The sequence below is a fragment of the Lycorma delicatula genome, chromosome 4 (genome assembly GCF_047948215.1).
Source record: "Lycorma delicatula isolate Av1 chromosome 4, ASM4794821v1, whole genome shotgun sequence".
Lineage (NCBI taxonomy): Eukaryota > Metazoa > Arthropoda > Insecta > Hemiptera > Fulgoridae > Lycorma > Lycorma delicatula.
The window spans coordinates 61,450,891-61,471,529 of NC_134458.1; the positions used below are offsets into that span (position 1 = coordinate 61,450,891).

General features: G+C 31.0%; 1 protein-coding gene across 1 annotated transcript in view; it reads right to left on the reverse strand.

The window, feature by feature from the left end:
• The window catches only part of LOC142322625 (dynein axonemal heavy chain 10-like), a 70,646-nt gene extending 50,598 nt beyond the window's left edge, over nt 1–20,048 (reverse strand). Inside the window, exons 1-5 of the mRNA XM_075361703.1 lie at nt 20,007–20,048; nt 14,137–14,265; nt 6,941–7,036; nt 1,840–2,018; nt 43–199 (exon numbers count right to left, since the gene is read on the reverse strand). Of these exons, the coding sequence (XP_075217818.1) occupies nt 43–199; nt 1,840–2,018; nt 6,941–7,036; nt 14,137–14,265; nt 20,007–20,048 (603 nt within the window). The remainder of the gene's footprint in view (nt 1–42; nt 200–1,839; nt 2,019–6,940; nt 7,037–14,136; nt 14,266–20,006) is intronic.
• Nucleotides 20,049–20,639: the final 591 nt, after the last annotated feature.

Consider the following 20,639-nt stretch of genomic DNA (forward strand, 5'->3'; position numbering starts at 1 on the left):
TATTATATAAACATACATCACAGTATCTGTAATATACCTTACCTTATCTTGTCCTTGACCTAAAGAAAGGTACTTAAATTTTGGTCCAGCTCCCCATCGATCAGCTAGTTTAATTAGTTCACTAGTTGGATCTGAACCTGGACTTAAAATGAAAATTACTGGGGTGCCAGGAGAACTTTGATCATATATCATGTCGAAACTGGAAAAATAAATAGCTTATCAGTAAAGAATTTAATAAGAATATTGATGTTCATATAAAATGACAAGATAAAAATATTAAATGAATGGTATAAAATACTTATAAAAATAAAGGTATGTACAATAAAACCATAAAATGATCACTGCATCAGCTGAAAATCTGCTCTCAATGAAAAGATCCAACCAAGTGTACAATATAAATACCTTTGAACACTTTCTGTTTGGATGTATGCCGTGACAAACATCCAACCAAATCTATCATCTCATACTTAGAAGTATGAAATCCAGATTCCTAAGTAATGGAATAGTTTGTACCACACGTCAACCAGCATGTCTAGAGCAATGAAAGCGACAGCTACTTCAATCCAGTGCATCAAATTGAGTAGATCGGTTGGTAACAGAGGCACATGCACGAGATCCTTTAAAAACCCCCAAAAAAAAACAAATCACAAAGAGTCAGATTGAGTTATCTAGGAGGCCACCAAACAAGCTCTGTCATCAGGACCACACTGATCGATACAGCACTAGGCGAAAAGATCATTCAACCAATCCTATACAGAGTTATGCCAGAGAGTAGGCGCCCCATCTTGTTGTCAAATAAAATTCTCAGATCCATCTTGTAGTTGAGGAAGAGCCATGTACACAGCATATTCAAACAAGCAACTCCTGATACGCTTGCATAATGCATACTTGCATTAGTGCTAATGTTACGCATAATTTCCATTTATAATATTACATGAGTTTTAACTCATAATATCATTTCCACTAAGATGAAATTTTGATTCATAGCAAAGTCGTCGACATGCATACCGCAGTCGATAGGCTACAAAACCTGTGACAGCTGTAAATCTTATAAAACTATGCAAGAAAGACTCCCTGACACGTTCGTTCAACATTTTCTTCAAACACCATTAGATGTCCCATATTATTTCCTTTACAAAGACATCTAGTTTTTTGAAACTGATTATGCCATCGATGTATGTTATTGTCACTTGGAGGATCACAATAAAACTTTCTACAGGATGCAAATTAAAGTATAGATTCATATTTAGCAAAGTAAAAAACACAGAAAGCTTTCTATTCAGGAGTAGCCATCTTTACTTGTGGTGCTGACAAGTGGAAAAATAAAGAATCAATATGGCTATGTGTGTAGTAAACTGTCCTCTTTTCTTTTTGAATCTAGCCTTAAATAACACTGTATTTCGCCTATAATATAAAGATATATTTGTTATAATATCAAGAGATTAACAAATTAAAACCCCAATATTCTTTTTTGTACACCCATTATACAAAATGAAAAACATACTTGAAAAATACAAATAAAAGAGAGGTATGTTTACTATTTCAGTCACTGATGTAATATTGAGCTATTCTGTTGTGATGATCTGTGGCAGATAACAGAACTAATTTTTTTTTTGTAATAAAATTACTTGAAAATTTCAAGCACAAAAAATAAGTTTCTTAATCAGTTCTTCACTTTTATAGCAACCATTGAAATAATACAACAGATTTCATCTCTGTCAATATAACCACCTCTCAGCTTTAAATATTACAATTACATTAAAATAATCCACTAGGAATCAAAATACTGGACTCTTTAGAAAGAAAACCAACAAACTCAAACAAAATAATCAATTTTACCTGATAAAAGGTGGTGTGATATATTGTTCCCCAATTGTTGCAGCCACATAATTAGATATGGCTTGATATACTCTATCGACTCTAAAACAGCGTAATAGCATTAATTTTTGAAAATTCTTTAATTTTTTACTATAATCATTTGGAAATTCTTCACTTTCTGGTAAGTCACTATTATACCACTGAAAAAAATGCAAAATACAATGTTTTATTCTAAACACCTAGGAGAAAAATTATTTATTTATTTATTTTTTAATTAAACATTACAAATGTTTATATTTCTAGTTTAATACAGATATATATTTATTTTACTTTTAATTTATTCATAATAAGAGAGAAAAAGCAACAAATGAAAGAAAATGGAAAAAGATTTTATATGGATATTATTGGAATGAATAACGAAATCATAACATGGTAAATGAAATGTTGTGTAATTGTATTGCACAGGTCCTTTGAAATGTGTACTATTGCACTTATACAAATAAACTAATATTATTTTATTATTGTTAGTGTGCTGTGCAGGAATGTAAATGATTTACTTAAATTAATAAAAGTACATAGATGATTCATATTTATAGAAATACACACTTACTGTGAAGGGGTTGCTAAGTAATTAAGATTAACACATTGATTATGGTACAGACCCCTTGAGGTGCTGGCTGTATCGACATGAAAATGTTCCCATGGTGTGGCACATGTATTTTCAGGATGTGGATTTGATACAGCTCAGTGCAGTTATTTATTTCAGATCTAAATAGTGTGATTAGGCATGTTCATGCCACTATTTCATGGCAATAAATACATTACATATATTAAATAAATAAAAAATGCCAAGCTGATCAGGATTCAAATTCAGAATCTTCTGGGTGAAAGGCAGAGCAGCTACTACTCAACTGTAGAACGGCCATGTATCTTATCTTACTATGGCTGTCATTATTTTCTTTTCACTCAGAAAGGCCTAAAATATTCTCTTAAGGAGAAAAGGTTCACTTTAACTGCAGGAGTGTAATATGTAAGTAATCTTGAGCATTAGAAAATATAAGTAAAATCTGTATGATTACAGATAAAAAGAAATATCTCTTGCAGCATAAACTCAAAAAAGAGTAATTATTACCTGAAAGATTGAAGTATAATTTCATCCAGGTTAACTGAAAAATGATAAAATAATTTTGAAGCAAAACTAAGAAGCTACAGCTATTAAAATCTCATACAAAAAATTTGGAAGTCGTGACAGAGAGACCTGAAAACACCACAAGAAGTTATAACTAGGATACGTGTAAAACGGTTTCTTCTCAAGAAGATAAAATATTAAGATTAAACATTCTTTAATAAAATAAAAAAATTTAATAACTTTTTTCCCCTAAAAAGCAATGATTAAATTTCTTCAGAAAATTATCACTTGCATTGTTCTGATTAAATTCTATGTCCTTTCTGGCAAAAAGAACAATTACAGGGGTTACTAATTTTTTTTCAGGTTTTTAGAAAGTTTGGATTACTGTACAGAGATTAAAATGATAGTATCATAATATATAGACTGATGAGTAAACTTCTGAAAAGGATAATCTTTACTAATGATAATACAATTTTGATGAAGTGGTTAATAGTAATATTAAAATTTACTATTTTATACCATTTTTAGCAAAATTCTTGGCATGGTATTTTTTTTATACTATAAAAAAGTTTCAATTTCATATTCCCATGCACAAGCTTCAAGGTTATTGGTGAATTAATCATAAAAAAATTAAAATGATATATGTTTGATGCCAGATTTGTTCAATAGTTTAATTTTTGACTTTTTTTTGTCTTCAGTCATTTGACTGGTTTGATGCAGCTCTCCAAGATTCCCTATCTAGTGCTAGTCGTTTCATTTCAGTATACCCTCTACATCCTACATCCCCAACAATTTGTTTTACATACTCCAAACATGGCCTGCCTACACAATTTTTCCCTTCTACCTGTCCTTCCAATATTAAAGCGATTATTCCAGGATGCCTTAGTATGTGGCCTATAAGTCTGTCTCTTCTTTTAACTATATTTTTCCAAATGCTTCTTTCTTCATCTATTTGCCGCAATACCTCTTCATTTGTCACTTTATCCACCCATCTGATTTTTAACATTCTCCTATAGAACCACATTTCAAAAGCTTTTCTTCTCAGATACTCCGATTGTCCAAGTTTCACTTCCATATAAAGCGACACTCCAAACATACACTTTCAAAAATCTTTTCCTGACATTTAAATTAATTTTTGATGTAAACAAATTATATTTCTTACTGAAGGCTCGTTTAGCTTGTGCTATTCGGCATTTTATATCGCTCCTGCTTCGTCCATCTTTAGTAATTCTACTTCCCAAATAACAAAATTCTTCTACCTCCATAATCTTTTCTCCTCCTATTTTCACATTCAGCGGTCCTTTGTTATTTTAAATCTTTGTTATTTCTACTACATTTCATTACTTTTGTTTTGTTCTTGTTTATTTTCATGTGATAGTTCTTGCATAGGAATTCATCTATGCCGTTCATTGTTTCTTCTAAATCCTTTTTACTCTCGGCTAGAATTACTATATCATCAGCAAATCGTAGCATCTTTATCTTTTCACCTTGTACTGTTACTCCGAATCTAAATTGTTCTTTAACATCATTAACTGCTAGTTCCATGTAAAGATTAAAAAGTAACGGAGATAGGGAACATCCTTGTCGGACTCCCTTTCTTATTACGGCTTCTTTCTTATGTTCTTCAATTGTTATTGTTGCTGTTTGGTTCCTGTACATGTTAGCAATTGTTCTTCTATCTCTGTATTTAAACCCTAATTTTTTTAAAATGCTGAACATTTTATTCCAGTCTACGTTATCGAAAGCCTTTTCTAGGTCTATAAATGCCAAGTATGTTGGTTTGTTTTTCTTTAATCTTCCTTCTACTATTAATCTGAGGCCTAAAATTGCTTCCCTTGTCCCTATACTTTTCCTGAAACCAAACTGGTCTTCTCCTAACACTTCTTCCACTCTCCTCTCAATTCTTCTGTATAAAATTCTAGTTAAGATTTTTGATGCATGACTAGTTAAACTAATTGTTCTGTATTCTTCACATTTATCTGCCCCTGCTTTCTTTGGTATCATAACTATAACACTTTTTTTGAAGTCTGATGGAAATTCCCCATTTTCATAAATATTACACACCAGTTTGTATAATCTATCAATCGCTTCCTCACCTGCACTGCGCAGTAATTCTACAGGTATTCCGTCTATTCCAGGAGCCTTTCTGCCATTTAAATCTTTTAATGCTCTCTTAAATTCAGATCTCAGTATTGTTTCTCCCATTTCATCCTCCTCAACTTCCTCTTCTTCCTCTATAACACCATTTTCTAATTCATTTCCTCCTTATAACTCTTCAATATATTCCACCCATCTATCGACTTTACCTTTCGTATTATATATTGGTGTACCATCTTTGTTTAACACATTATTAGATTTTAATTTATGTATCCCAAAATTTTCCTTAACTTTCCTGTATGCTCCGTCTATTTTACCAATGTTCATTTCTCTTTCCACTTCTGAACACTTTTCTTTAATCCACTCTTCTTTCACCAGTTTGCACTTCCTGTTTATAGCATTTCTTAATTTCCGATAGTTCCTTTTACTTTCTTCATCACTAGCATTCTTATATTTTCTACGTTCATCCATCAGCTGCAATATATCGTCTGAAACCCAAGGTTTTCTACCGGTTCTCTTTATTCCGCCTAAGTTTGCTTCTGCTGATTTAAGAATTTCCTTTTTAACATTCTTCCATTCTTCTTCTACATTTTCTACCTTATCTGTTTTACTCAGACCTCTTGCGATGTCCTCCTCAAAAATCTTCTTTACCTCCTCTTCCTCAAGCTTCTCTAAATTCCACCGATTCATCTGACACCTTTTCTTCAGGTTTTTAAACCCCAATCTACATTTCATTATCACCAAATTATGGTCGCTATCAATGTCTGCTCCAGGGTAAGTTTTGCAGTCAACGAGTTGATTTCTAAATCTTTGCTTAACCATGATATAATCTATCTGATACCTTCCAGTATCGCCTGGCTTTTTCCAAGTGTATATTCTTCTATTATGATTTTTAAATTGGGTGTTGGCAATTACTAAATTATACTTCGTGCAAAATTCTATAAGTCGGTCCCCTCTTTCATTCCTTTTGCCCAGCCCGTATTCACCCACTATATTTCCTTCCTTGCCTTTTCCAATCTCCAACTATTATTAAATTTTCATCTCCTTTTACGTGTTTAATTGCTTCATCAATCTCTTCGTATACACACTCTACCTCATCATCATCATGGGCGCTTGTAGGCATATAGACGTTAACAATCGTTGTCGGTTTAGGTTTTGATTTTATCCTTATTACAATGATTCTATCGCTATGCGTTTTGAAATACTCCACTCTCCTCCCTATCTTCTTGTTCATCACGAAACCTACTCCTGCCTGCCCATTATTTGACGCTGAGTTAATTACTCTAAAATCACCTGACCAAAAGTCGCCTTCCTCTTCCCACCGAACCTCACTAATTCCTACTATATCCACATTTGTCCTACCCATTTCCCTTTTCAAATTTTCTAGCCTACCAACCTTTTTCAAGCTTCTAACATTCCACGCTCCGACTCGTAGAATGTTATTTTTTAATTTTCTGGTGACCCCTACCTTAGTAGTCCCCACCCGGAGATCCGAACGGGGGACTATTTTACCTCCGGAATATTTTACCAAGGAAGGCGCCTCCATTATTGCTATGTGAAAATGCAGAGAGCCACATTTTCTTGGAAAAAAAGCAGCTGTAGTTTTCCATTGCTTTCAGCTGCGCAGTACTCAGAGGACTGAGTGATGTTGATACGGCCGTTTAAGTCGTCCTGACTCACGCCCCTAACAACTACTGAAAGAGCTGCTGCCCTCTTTCAGGAATCATTCCTTAGTCTGGCTCTCAACAGATACCTCTCCGATATGGTTGCACCTTCGGTCCAGCTACTCTGTATCCCTGAGCACTCAAGCCCCCTCACCAACGGCAAGGTCTCATGATTCATAGAGGAGGAAATTTCTGACATTATACAATTAATGTAAATAAATTATCTTATTACCTTTTTCCATTCTGGCACATTTGAATGAACATTAGTAGGTAAATCCTGAAATAACTCGGGGAAATCAACTGACAGCTTCTTAATATCATCCCAACCCTGAAAAAAATGACAAATAAAACCTTAAGCTGTATCTTTAACAGAATATAGATAGAAATATAGACATCTATCTTTTAAGTGTTCAATTAAACATGTTATTATCACTCAAAAAATATATATGTAATAATAAAGGCTTATTCAAAATAAAATTCCATCAAAGCAATAACCTTAAAAAAATAATAAATAGAGACAATGAGATCACAAATTTGGTAGAGTGACACACAAATGTCAGGCAAATTATCAAATGGAATCTCAATCTCATTGAAAATGATTAAAAATGGAGTAAAAACCCAATACTTACATTTGTACTCAAATTAATTACTTTAAGTTATCATAACCAGTAGTAGTGATCTGACATGAAAAAAAAAAAAAAATGAAAAAGTGACTCACAGGAACACCAAGAATTCAATGCCAGAATAACTATTGCTTTCATTTTTCAGACAAAGTACTGTTGCACATCAATAACCAAGTCCATTGAAATTCAAGTGATATCCAACACTACATATAACAGCTTTACTCTGTCTACCAAAGGTACACTGGCTATATAATGAACATCATTACTTTTAGAGATATCGATCTGATTAGTGTTTATACTTTTCAACTTTACAACAATCACAGTCAAAATAAATATAGAAGCAGTTAGCGTAAAGTACAAATTAATGCATTCCTTTATGCAGGATATATCACACTATATACAATGCCTCAATTCAACAGGAAAGATGTTCTATATTAGGAAATAAGGAAAATGATAAAATAAACATGTAAATAAAAAAATAACCACGAAACAAAGGGGAAGGTAAAGGGCCTGTTGACCTTTCTATAGGAACCCAGTTGAGTACAGAATTGAAATCTGTTAATGTAAAATATGATCTGATATTTTACATTAACAGATTAAAAGATTTAAATATATAGTGAAATAACAGAAGGTAAATCTTTACTATCTGTATATATATACAGAGAGTCTTTATCAGTGAAATCTTAATCAGAAATATCAGCAATTATGTATGACAGTTTGAATTTGAGCTGGAATGGTGCTTAATGTACAAAACTTATCCAAATACAATAAATTGTTACCCACCAGTTTTAAACAAGCATATTAGAACTAAAAACAATTCAAGAAATCACGGCAGCATTCTATATGCCATAAAGTAAGGTACAATACGTTTCTTCTCAGAAAATATGTCGTGTTAATGACTTCCAAGGAAAAACCTGTGTAATCCATTCACCCATGAATTTTTCAATTTGTAGTTGGTCTTATATATTTTTTTTTAACAATTAATGTTTACACAATAATTTACTTTAATGCAAATCCATCAAAATGAGAAAATGGATTAAAAAAGCCAATGTCAAAGTATTTTGAAGTGGTAATAGCTGGTATAGTGATAAACTACTACTAAATGATGACAATATACAGTGTAATCAGGACTTAACATTGTTTAACTTTATTGATCTACAGGAACCAATTATAAAACATGGCTTTGGCTGTCAGTTGTCCAGGTACTGGAGAACTAGCGAATTAAACATAGATACAGTTTTGCTGCCTTATATAGAGGCAAAAATTTATTCTTTTTGAAAAAGAATAAACTTAATTTGACTGTCTATAAATGTAGACTAAGTTAATGCAAATATCAAAAGATACTGAGAGTTAACAGTTTAAAAAATTATATACTTGATATAATAGGGACATTTAAATAAAAATGCCAGCTAACAACTGCAATACTTTCCCAGTGACGCTAGTGAGTGCAACTTTGGCTATAAAGGGCTTCTTCCTCAAGAGACTATATTATATTTAGGAAGAAAAACAAATTGAACATTAAAGCATTAAGTATACAAGCAAAGAATTATGTAAAATGGGGTTTTCTATTCCTTTTTAGTAAAATTTTGTAATACAGGATCCACAATGACTGTAAAGCTCTACCTTCTTGACAAATTGTAACCATAGTTAAATGGCATCAGTGACTGATAAATCAGAAGTGATAATACAAAATTTCATAAAATTTGGTTAATCCAAGCGGAAGATAAAAAAAATAGAATTATCAATCACCCCTGAATAAACTGGCTAAATACCAAAATGAAATATTATGTAATGGAATCAAGTATATAACCTTTTATTTTGTTAATTCTCAGCATCTTTTGATAACTGCATTAATTAAGTCTACATTTACAGACAAGCAAATTAAATTTATTCTCTTTCAAAAAGAATATTGGTCCTGGATAAGGCAGCAAAACTTTACATATATTTCACTATTTCTGCAGTACTTGAGCAACTGACAGCCAAAGCTATGTTTTGTGGTTGGTTCCTATAGATCAAAGTTAAACAATTAGTACAAAAATGCAACATATGGTCCAGAATTTACAAAAATCTCTTTCTTTTTTTGCCCTGGCTCTTTATGGAGATTTAATAAGACCCAACCACATTAAAAAGTGTCTTAGCAACTGAAGGTGGATTAAATTATATAAAAAAAATAATGTATATACTTTGAGTAAAAGTTTCAAATATAGAATCCTCATAATGTCCATATCTTCCTACCCGTTTCAAAATTATCAATCTAAAACAAACCTTTTTCAAGAGATCTCAAGGAAAAAAATAGAAACATACATACATAGATATGTATATATATCCTGAAATTTTCAATGCTAATTTTTTTTTTCATTAGAGATTTACCAATTCACTTCTGTGAATTGGTTCTCAGTTTTATGCGTATGCCTGAGGCTTAAGAGAGCACCGCAATAAATAACTACTGGCAGTCAACATAAATTACACAGAATTTAAAAAATTAAAAATAAAACAGCAAAATTATGTGGAAGAAACTTAATAATATAATGAATGTTAGAGATTTAATCATATAATTAAGATAAAAACTTTACAATAAAATATATCCAGATTGGTCAATTTCAACTAATAACAATTATGTTTAAAAAATGAGCCTGATTTTAGAATAAATATTTTTTAAACATGCCAAATTTTTTTGGTAATCAATGAAGGTTACCAAAAATGGGGAAAAATACTAATTGAGAATTAATCAGATTAAACAGAATTCAAAAAAATAAACAATGCAAGCTTGTTTTTAAATATGATGTCAATAAGCACAAGTTTATGGAACTTTTATTTATTATATTATTGTCATGTTTGTGAAGATTCATAATATTGGGTGTGTACATCTTTGTTTATTCATATATTAGTTCGACATTATGTTACCTTGCTAACCATCATGTCATACAATTCAAATTATGTATACATAAAGATTTGGTACTTATGTTGTATTAACGCCACCGCAGCTACACATTTATTTAAAAACAAAGTAGTCAATCGAATTTCGGTGGAAAATGAACAGTCTCTTTATTAATTTTAATAAATGGTTATTTATATTTATTTATTTTATAAATATAATTTAACCAAACTTAACCTACGCTCGCTAACCTTGACTAATTAACACCGTAATTTTTTGAGTATTTATTTAATAAATTCAGTAAGTATTGCAATTATTTATTATTTAAATAATCAAAACACTCCTGTTAATTAGTCAAGGTTAGCAAGCGAAGCAAGCGTAGGTTAAGTTTGGTTAAATTATATTTATAAAATAAATAAATATAAATAACCATTTATTAAAATTAATAGAGACCGTTTTGAATCTATGTTAAACTCTATATCGGCCCATTTTCCATCGAAATCCGATTGACTACTTGGTTTTTAAATAAAGCTAAAAGGAAAACCCTTACAAATATATGAAACTAATTAATATTCAATAAATAATCTTTTTTTATTCTGACTGGAACTTAATCATACCATTATATAATTATATCCAGTCATCATAAAATAAATTATTAATGGAAAAACAAATTATAAGATAAAAAAAGATGTGATTAAAGTCTATATTAATTGTTTATATAAAACACATGAAATTATGTTAAGGTAAATATTTAAACATAAAAAAATCACAAAAAGATAGGTCACAATTTAGAGGGTACTACTGAAAATTATCTTGAGCATATATTTAAATGCATGTTGATCGGAATGCAGATAAATTGTGCCTTTTTTGTAATTAGTATTATTTAAAAATTCATTAACAGAGGAATGTTGTTTCCATTAAAGAGAAGCACAATAAGGCCCTTTCTCTTAAGCTGAAGTATTGTGTCAAGTTATGTGAAAACAGTACTGTTGTCTGGTTCAGTTCAGATGGACGCTGTTACTTTTTAAGAATAAATGACAACTGTTTTTAGTAAAGATTGCACATTCATAAATATAAGCATAAGGATAGAACAGGATATTTAATTTTCTAAATACAGGTCTACACCATTAATTCTAAATCTTTTTCACTGCCGCCCAAATTGAGAATCAAAAATTTTCTAGCACCCCCAAAATGTTTAAACTTACCATCTGTTAAAAATAATAATTGCAATTGCTGTTTTTAAGTTGCGCTCTTAAAAACAGTATTTAAAAACCATTAATTTCCACATTTATTTGTATCAATATGTTGCTTAGATCGGGAGATATGCAGCATTAAAGACAAAAGTGTCCTTTTCGCTTTAAAGCGGATTATTTTGGTTCAAAAAACATACAGATATAAAAAAAAGAAAGAAAATGTATTATTCAAGCTTTAATCTTTGTTTTATTTCTCTCTCTAAGCTTCTCGGTTGCAAAGTTGAAGTAGTGTGATTACAATCATTTTTTATCATAAAATATAGGCTTCCCTTTAATTTTTTGTACTAGTATAGTAGGTATTTAATTTTAGTTTTAAATATCAGGAAAACATAACTTTTGCCTTTATTTTTAATCAACTGCCACCTTCCTAGACTGCCTGAACGCCCCCAACTTTCTGTGGGCCTTTCACCACCCCTCCTGAAGGCCTCTAGTGCCCACAAGGGGATGTTTATCGTCCACTCTGAGAATGAATGGTCTACACGATTCACTTATAAATACCAGATAATGATCGGGCAGCCCAATTTTCTATTTTAAAAATTCAATCTAACTTTGAGGGAGCGCCAAGATTTGATATTAAACTTTATGTAAGAATATATGTAGGCATAATAAACATTTCCTACAAACTGCATACTTTCTGACTAAAAAAAAAATCAATTTCTACTTATCGGCATTGAGGTCAAGAATAAGTGACTGAATTAGAATGATAATAATCGTTTTATTGTTATAGTCATTGTTTCATGCTGATCTCTGTGGATCTCGCACTTTCATCAGGAGATCATGGGTTCAAATCCAGGTCAATCATGTCACTTTCCGCACACTACAAAATTCATTATCATCTATGAGGAAATGTAAACGGGAATAAACCTGTGGTTACTGTAGAAATAAAGATTAATAAATAGTATATGATTATACCATGCATCTGATAGTCTTATATTTTCGGTAATTTTTTTAACTTTGTTAAACTGTGTGTAAATTATGAACATTTCTCTGAATAACTAATATAAACTATACTCTTCTACATTTTCCTTTTATTATTACTACATTATAAAGGAAACTCTACAAAATCTCTTATAATGATATTTAATCAGCTGTTTAAAAAATTAATAACCTACAGGAAAAATTAAAGAAACTGAAAAATTCAAATACCCAGGGGAGATTAGTAAAGTCAACATCTCGGAAAAAAACCATTATGTCCAAAATCAGTAAAATGGCTAGCCATCAATTAATTAAAAACACCTGCAGTAAAAAGGTAATATCACTCAATGCTAGACTAAGACTAGAGGTTGGGAGGTGCTTCAGCAGGAAGAGTCGCTTAGTGAACATGAAGTGATCTATTTTGAACTGGAGGCCTCATGATCATGAGGGGTTGATGTATAAGTAAGAAGAGTGGTTAGTGCGTTGGACATTGAGAGGGTGCAACATATTGTACAAGAGTGTTTAGGTCACCTGTGACATTTCACCAGAGTTTTTAACAGAGGTAATTTTGAAGGCTTGCCATATGCTGCTGGAGAAGGCACGACCAAAGGATAAATGTGTATGTTGGTGGTTGCCTGAGGTAGTGGCAGCTAGAAGGGCCTGTTTTGGTGTTTTTGGTGCAAGGAGGCGTCTGCAGCGAGCAAATCATAGAGATTGATTTGGCACTGGAAAAATTAAGGTGTCGGAAAGCTTTTAAGAAAGAAATTACGTTAGTCACAGTTAGTGAAGATACCACATTACAACTGTGACACAACTGAAGGAGACAGACACACTAAAACGACTTGATTGTTGCAACCGGCTTCTCCAAAACATTGTTGGCGACAGTTAGACCTAATGTTGTATTTCATGTCAGACGAGGCACGGTTTCTTCATTTAAAAGACAATATTAATTCACAGATCACCAAGTACTAAATGGCAAGGAATCCTCACAGGATATTCGAGCGTTCACTTCACGATGAGAAAATTGGTGTTACATACCGTTTGCGGTAATTGTATAGTGGGAACAATATTTTTTGACCAAACTGTGAATACACAAGTTTCCTCTCAATTTTCAAAGAATTCTATGCACAAGTAACACGTGATAATGAAAAAGAATACAGCTTCTTCCAAAAAGATGGAGTAACTTGTCACACATCAAACATTCTGAAGGTGAACATTTAACAAAAAATCAACACAAATGACATTTTGCATCAGACAACACTCAATATGAACAGTTGAGCACAAAAGTGCATCGACGTCCAGGGTGGCCACATTTTAAACATCTTTTGTAACAATAAGGTATATAAATGCAACATTTAAATTATGTTTTATGTTTTTCTTATTTAATTTATCCGTATCATTTATCAAATTTCATTCAAAAATAACCTACCGATTCTGCAGAGGTTACATTATGAGTTCGGTTTTATATTGCTCACCCTGTATGAAGGGATTTGTTAAATTAATTATAAAAGTAAATTTCTACACATTGTTTTTTTTTACACCGTACTAATGTGTCACATTACTTTTTTTCTTACATTGTACATGTTCCAAATTTCTTTTTTATTTTAGTGACTTTTTTTACCCATTTAAACATTACAATGATATGTCCAGTGTATATATATATATATATATTAAACTTTTTAAATTATCTTTTCCAGTTATCCAGATCTGGCCTAGCAAAGGTCAGTGGTATTCCACAGTATGCAAAATCTAATACTCTTACCACTTCATTTTCCACTTTTACATTTTTTGATTTAACAGAGATGTTCTCTTCAATTGATAAAGGATCTTTTGGAATATCACCATTAATCATATTAACCGGTTCCTCTTTCAGTTGTACTAAATCTATCTGCTGCAATGCAAAACAAAAAAATGAATGCTAAAAAAGTAAATATTCATGAATTTTTGTATAATTTGTAAAACAAGAATAATCTGTACCTCTAATTCACTTACCACACACATTAATAGTACAGCCACAGTCAAATTATTATTATTATTATTATGACTTTAATAAGCCAGATTTTGTATGGGAGAACCTAGAAAATGTTTCTTACACCAAATTTTATCATCCAAATTTAAATGTTAAAAATGTCAAAATACTCAACTACAGATTATTATACAAATTGTAATCTTTTATAATCAAATAATTTGTTAAACTGCTGCGGTAATTTTCCTCATTTAGTTTTTTCTAATCTTAGAAACATTAGTGTTAATATTGTCTATGGTACAATTTTTGTTAGTCATAAATATATACCTTCAAAGATAATGTTACCTAAAATTTTGAATTCTTATCTTATATCTGACAATACATACCAGATTATAAAAATAGAAATTTTGTAAGATTCAAATTCAATGACTGAAAGATAAATTCTAAACAATATTTGTTTATTTGTTATGTTGCTACATAACCTTGAAGCTTGTGTAGAATATGGAAATGCAATTTTGTAGCATAAGAATATTACGATGCCTGACCAGAATTTTTGAAAGTAGATTAAACAATTAGAAAAAAAAATTTCCATTAATATCAGGCATTAATTTTTTAGAATTTTTATTTGTAGACTTGAATTAATAAACGTAAGTGTTTTACGGGGTGAGATCATAATAATAGATTTAAAATTGTGGCAATATAAGGACTGAAGAAGCAGTCTCAGTGAGCAGTAAAGTATCAATACTGATTACAGTATATTGATATTATGTCATTGTATATTAGTATAAATTAATTGCAATGCCAGTCTTCAGTCTGATGAGTTCATTATGCCCTTAGCTGTGGTATCTAATAAGGTATATGATATTTTATTTCCATATGTTTGTTCAGTTCATGCTGTTTTTTTTTTTTTTTATTTAACAGTGCTGCATTATGCCAAAGACAGTTTATAATAATAAGTTAATTTGCATTTTTTTTTATCAGATTTTAAGTTAAAGGTTTTTTTTTTGTAATTTTTCTGTAACTATCTTATGTGTAATATGAATAAGAGGGAAACACTTTCGTTTTCCAAACGTTTTCGTTTTGTTGAAGGCAACAATAATGTCGCATCCTTTCTTGTACATAATTCATAAACATCTATCAGCTTTACTCAAGAATTTCTGGAAACTTGAAGAAATTAATACTGATGCTTCAGGTAATAAAATCTTGACATGTGAAAAACATTTTAAACCAGTACTACAAGAAACAATCAGGGCAAATTTGTTGTATCTTTACTGCACACAAATAATAACATTCAATTAGGTGATTTTTTCGTTAATACCAAAAAAATATTCATATCATTAGAAAGAAAACTAATTAACAATGCCAACCTTAACAAGGACTAATTTGGTTTCATTCAAGAATATTTAGAATAAGCTTACATGTCATTACTTAATTCCAATGATTTGTTAATTAACAAATAGATTGTCTATTATTTATCCCACCATCCAGTATTTAAACCATCAAATTTAACTACTAAAATTTGAGTTGTCTTTGACAGTTCACAAAAAACCACTAACGGTTTATCCCTCAATGATATTCTATTAATTGGAAATGTAGTTCAACAAGATTAATTTCCATTTTGCTTAGATTCATAATCCATCGTCTGACATAGCTAAAATGTATCAAGTATTAGGTTCTAGTAATTCCAATTTACAACGTATACTTTGGAGTGATTCTCCAGATCAGGAGATAAAACTACACATTACATATGGGACCGTTTGTGTACCATATTTGGCCACATTGTATTTAATTCAAATTGAAAATGTATTTCCACTTGCATGTAAGTCCATTTGAAATTGTTTTTATGTTGATGATCTCATAATGGGTTTAGACAACTTTGCTGATATGAAGGTAGCATATCAACTTACCTGATCCCGATTACCAAGAACTTAAAATTAATCAATTAGGCTGCTGGCAATTATTCCAAAAATTTTTTCAATCTATTTTGAGACAATGGTCTTAGGACTATTTGCAGCAATGCAATAAATGGCATTTTCCATCATGTAATCTTTGTGTTGGAGACTTAGAAATCTTTTATGTAATCTTTGTATCGGGGTATTAGTTACCAACAAAAATTCTCTACCCACATATTGAAAACCTGAGAATCATATCCGGGCTCTGAGAATCTTGTAAGAGTTGCTGATTTGCAAACGGCTAACGATCCATTAAGACCTATTTATAAATGATGCCCGTTACCAATCCCAGATGATTAATTCAAATAATATATTTTCTTTTTTGTAATATTTTTTGTCAATTTAACTATTTTATACACTTGTTTTCTTTAATTTCATTTGATTGTATTTTTATAAAATGTCTGTGAACACACTTATAAATATTGTTTTAATATTTGTAACCTGACTAAATATTTGTATTAGTTTAATTATGATTATGTAAAGAGCAAATTACTCAATTGTGACAGTAACAATATGTTAATTATATTATTGTACATTTATACAACTAAACTTGTTATTTATTCAAATACTCATTATAAAATGGAACCTTTTATGTAACTTACTTGTAATTGCAAAAATCCTATATTTAAAAAAAAAAAAATTGATTCATTTTATTGTTTATAATAATTGAATCCGTATATCATATGATTTTTGGGGGGGCAGTATGTATAGACTCATTACATTCATGTTATTTAAAAATATTTTGGATAGCTCCATTCAGTTGTACTTGGCTACAATCAGATTAACACAGCTCTTAATGAATACATGGCTCTGTTCAGCTGCACTTGGCTCCTGACGATTCAGTGGCTCTATTTGGCTGCACTCGACTCCATATAGTTCACACAGCTCCTGACAGATTCATGGCTCTGTACTACGTCTCTGTCGTCAGACCAATCTAGATCAGTCTCCAAGGACTCAATTACTAATTACATGATGTTACATATAGGCTTGCAAGTTTAATAATGTTATACATATAAATTACAATACAAGGAATTTACATATAGAATTACAAGATTAATAATGTTTTATGTACACACACATATCATATATATATGTATGTATAGCAATTGACATTTATAATAAAAAATAATTTATAAATGTAATTACATAAAGCCTTTTTTTTCTTCAGTCATTTGACTGGTATGATGCAGCTCTCCAAGATTCCCTAACTAGTGCTAGTCGTTTCATTTCGGTATACCTCCTACATCCTACATCCCTAGCAATTTGTTTTACACACTCCAAATGTTGCCTGCCAACACAATTTTTCCCTTCTACCTGTCCTTCCAATATAAAAGCGACTATTCCAGGATGCCTAAATATGCGGCCTATAAGTGTGTCTCTTCTTTTAGCTAGATTTTTCCAAACGCTTTCTTCATCAATTTGCTGCAACACCTCTTCATCTGTTACTTTATCCACCCATCTTATTTTTAACATTCTCCTACAGCACCACATTTCAAAATTTTCTCTTCCTATTTTCACATTCAGTGGTCCACCTTCATTATTTCTACCACATTTCATTACTTTCATTTTTTTTTAATGCGGTAGTTCTTCCGTAGGACTTCATCCATGCTGTTCATTGTTACTTCTAAATCCTTTTTACTCTCAGCTAGAATTATTATATCATCAGCAAATCATAACATCTTTATGTTTTCATCCTGTACTGTTCCTCCGGATCTAAATAGTTGTTTAACATCATTAACTGCTAGTTCAATGTAAAGATTAAAAAGTAATGGGGATAGGGAACATCCTTGTCAGACTCCCTTTCTTATTACGGCTTCTTTCGTATGTTCTTCCATCATTACTGTTGCAGTTTGGTTCCTGTAAATGTTAGCAATTGTTCTTCTATCTCTGTATTTGAACCCTAATTTTTTTTTAAATTAACATTTTATTCCAGTTTACATTATTGAATGCCTTTTATAGGTCTATAAATGCCAAGCATGTTGGTTTGTTTTTCTTTAATCTGAGGGCTAAAATTGCTTCCCTTGTCCCTATACTTTTCCTGAAACCAAACTGGTCTCTTAACACTTCTTCCACTCTCCTCTCAACTCTTCTGTACAGAATTCTAGTTAAGATTTTTGGCATGGCTAGTTAAGCTAATTGTTCTGTATTCTTCACATTTATCTGCTCCTGCTTTCTTTGGTATCATAACTATAACACTTTTTTTGAAGTCTGATGGAACTTCCCCTTTTTCATAAATATTACTCATCAGTTTCTATAATATATCAATCGCTTCCTCACCTGCACTGCTCAGTAATTCTACCGGTATTCCGTCTATTCCAGGAGCCTTTCTGCCATTCAAATCTTTTAATGCTCTCTTAAATTCAGATCTCAGTATTGTTTCTCCACTTTCATCCTCTTCGATTTCCTCTATAACACCATTTTCTAATTAATTTCCTTTGTATAACTCTTTAATATATTCCACCCACCTATCAACTTTGTCTTTTGTATTATAAATCAGTGTACCATCATTATTAGATTTTAATTTATGTACCCCAAAATTTTCCTTAACTTTCCTGTATGCTCCGTCTATTTTACCAATGTTCATTTCTCTTTCCACTTCTGAACACTTTTCTTTAATCCACTCTTCTTTCGCTAGTTTTCACTTCCTTTTTATAGTATTTCTTAATTGTCTATAGTTCCTTTTACTTTCTTCATCATTAGCAATCTTATATTTTCTGTGTCATCCATCAGCTGCAATATATCGTCTGAAATCCAAGGTTTTCTATCAGTTCTCTTTGTTGCCCCTTGGTTCGCTTCTGCTGATTTAAGAATTTCCTTTTTAACATTCTGCCATTCTTCTACATTTTCTTACTTATCTTTTTTACTCAGATCTCTTGCAATGTTCTTTACCTCTTCTTCCTTAAGCTTCTCTAAATTCCACCAATTCATCTGACACCTTTCCTTCAGGTTTTTAAACTCCAATCTACATTTCATTATCACCAAATTATGGTCGCTATCAATGTCTGCTCCGGATTAAGTTTTGCAGTTAACGAGTTGATTTCTAAATTTTTGCTTAACCATGATTAATCTATCTGATACCTTGCAGTATCACCTGGCTTTTTCATGTGTATATTCTTCTATTATGATTTTTAAACTGGATGTTGGCAGTTACTAATGATACTATTCCCTTATATTACTAAGTAAATTAAGTCTAAGTCATTTTACACATCCGCAGCTGATAGCAATACGTGAAGCGTACTATTATGAAAAAACGCTGTGGGATTGAATTTTCACTGCCGTAATAATAGTACAGCATAACTCATCTAAAGGTTAAAAAAACTTATCAGCAAAATGTCCAATAAGTTAGATGGGAATATGCGTTTTTCAAAATGGTAGGAAATATTGATATTAACAATAACCAGGTTGGAGAAATACCTGATTACACACAAACATGCTCTTTTATACCGGTCATTTTAAACATTATCCATATTGACGTATTTTACCAATTAAAAACTAGCCAAACTTAACCTACTCTCGCTAACCTTGACTAAACAATAATGTTTTAATTATTTAAATAGTAAATAATTGCAATAATTACCGAATATATTATTTAATTATTCAAAACATTACTGAAAAAATTAATTAGCATGCTATCAAGTATATCAGGTAAATTAATTCCCTAGTATATCAGGTAAGGGAATTTTAAATAATTTTACAAAGAAAAATAAAACTTACCAAATGTTCTCCTGAATGTTTGATATGACTCCAAACAAACATGGGAAGATGCAAATCAAAAATTAAATGGATAGAATGGCAGTTGTAACACATCACTTTAAATGGCATTAAAAACAAAGCTTTTAACGTAAAAAACTTAAGGCTGTAACAAATATAATATTTTTCACAGCTTATTTCAAAAGTGGCCTTCAGTAGTAGAGTAGATAGTATTTTAATAAAAGAAGAAGAATAAAAGTGCTTTTTATACAAACTGGTAAGTTTGCATTCGGCTTGCTTCTAATTTTTATGTTTCATAGGTAGTTATTTATTGCAACACGCTGATTATTATGTATAATATTATCTGTAGGTTTACAGGTATTCGTTTTAAGTGTGCCATCACTGGGATATCATGCACTTTTTTGTTGCATTCGAAAATGTTATAGAAAGTGAAGATTATTATTTAATAAGAAAATTAAATTGGCTGCCATAGTAGTAGATAAACAGCAGAATTTTCACACACATCGTTAAGATATTTCATTGTACTCAGAAGTTGAGAATAGCTTCTTAGCTTTTCTATTATATGAGAAATTAAAGTAGAAACATTTAAAATGGGTGTAAAAACATATATAATGGGTGACACAATAAGAACTGAAA